The sequence below is a fragment of the Microtus ochrogaster genome, chromosome 6, assembly GCF_000317375.1.
Source record: "Microtus ochrogaster isolate Prairie Vole_2 chromosome 6, MicOch1.0, whole genome shotgun sequence".
Classification (NCBI taxonomy): Eukaryota; Metazoa; Chordata; class Mammalia; order Rodentia; family Cricetidae; genus Microtus; species Microtus ochrogaster.
The window spans coordinates 70,973,350-70,974,580 of NC_022013.1; the positions used below are offsets into that span (position 1 = coordinate 70,973,350).

At 44.8% G+C, this 1,231-nt stretch overlaps 1 protein-coding gene across 1 annotated transcript in view; it reads right to left on the reverse strand.

Moving 5' to 3' along the window:
• The window catches only part of Marc2 (mitochondrial amidoxime reducing component 2), a 43,278-nt gene that overhangs the window by 8,797 nt on the left and 33,250 nt on the right, over positions 1–1,231 (reverse strand). Inside the window, exons 5-6 of the mRNA XM_005348826.3 lie at positions 258–319; positions 103–174 (exon numbers count right to left, since the gene is read on the reverse strand). Of these exons, the coding sequence (XP_005348883.1) occupies positions 103–174; positions 258–319 (134 nt within the window). The remainder of the gene's footprint in view (positions 1–102; positions 175–257; positions 320–1,231) is intronic.

Genomic DNA, 1,231 nt, shown 5'->3' on the forward strand with positions numbered 1-1,231 from the left:
CTGGGAGTGAAGACACGACCACCTGGGAGTTAGGACACGAGCAGCTGGGAGTTAGGACATGAACACCTGGCACACACCACAGGGCACACACTGGCATCCTACCTCTTCAGGGTTTCCAGCGGCTCCTTCCTGTCTATGATTCCTGTGTCTGGGTCCACTGTCGTCAAGATGCACCTGCCGAAGACCCACGATTAGACGGTGAATCCAAACCAAAGTGCGTCCCACACTCCAGAGGCTATGTCTAACTCAGTCTTTACCTGGGGCAGCTCAGCACCTTTTTCATCTCAACATCACCAATTAGGAGTTCATCCCAAGTGTCCTAGAAGAAAAGGGAGAGGTATCTTTTAGAGCCAGGCTTCCTTCACCTTGATCTGGTACTAGGTATGACATCAGAGGAAGGAGGGAGACACAGAAGGACACAGAGAACTCTGGAAAGCACCGAGAGAGGCAGCATGCAGTGAAGCTCAGGATACACAATTCACTTTTTTTAAAAAAAAGTAATTCTTTTAGCACTGAGCACAGAACCCAACGCCCGTGCACAGGAGTCCAGCACTCGACTGCTGAGCTGCCTCCCAGCCCCAGCATCTTCCTTTTGATTCACAATCTCAACCACTGATTCTGCCAAATCAGCAAGAACAGGCTTTCACAGCCTACAGAATGGGAAAAGATCTTCACCAACTCCACATCAGACAGAGGACTGATCTCCAAAATATATAAAGAACTCAAGAAATTGGTTATCAAGAGAACATATAATACAGTTTAAAAATGGGGTACAGACTTAAACAGAGAACTCTCATAGAGGAATATGAATCTAAAATGGCTGAAAGACACTTAAGGAGATGTTCAACATCCTTAGTCATCAAAGAAATGCAAATCAAAACAACTCTGAGATTCTATCTCACACCTGTAAGAATGGCCAAATCAAAAACACAGATGACAACTTATGCTGGAGAGGTTGTGGGGAAAAGGGAACATTCCTTCATTGTTGGTGGGAGTGTAAACTGGTACAGTCCCTTTGGATATCAGTATGGTAATTTCTCAGAAAATTAGGAAACAACCTTCCTCAAGACCCAGTAATACCACTTTTGGGTATATATCCATAGGATGCTCAATCGTGCCACAAGGACATGTGCTCAACTATATTCATAGCAGCACTGTTTGTCATAGCCAGAACCTGGAAACAACCTAACTGCCCCTAGACCAAAGAATGGATAAGGAAAATGTGGTACAT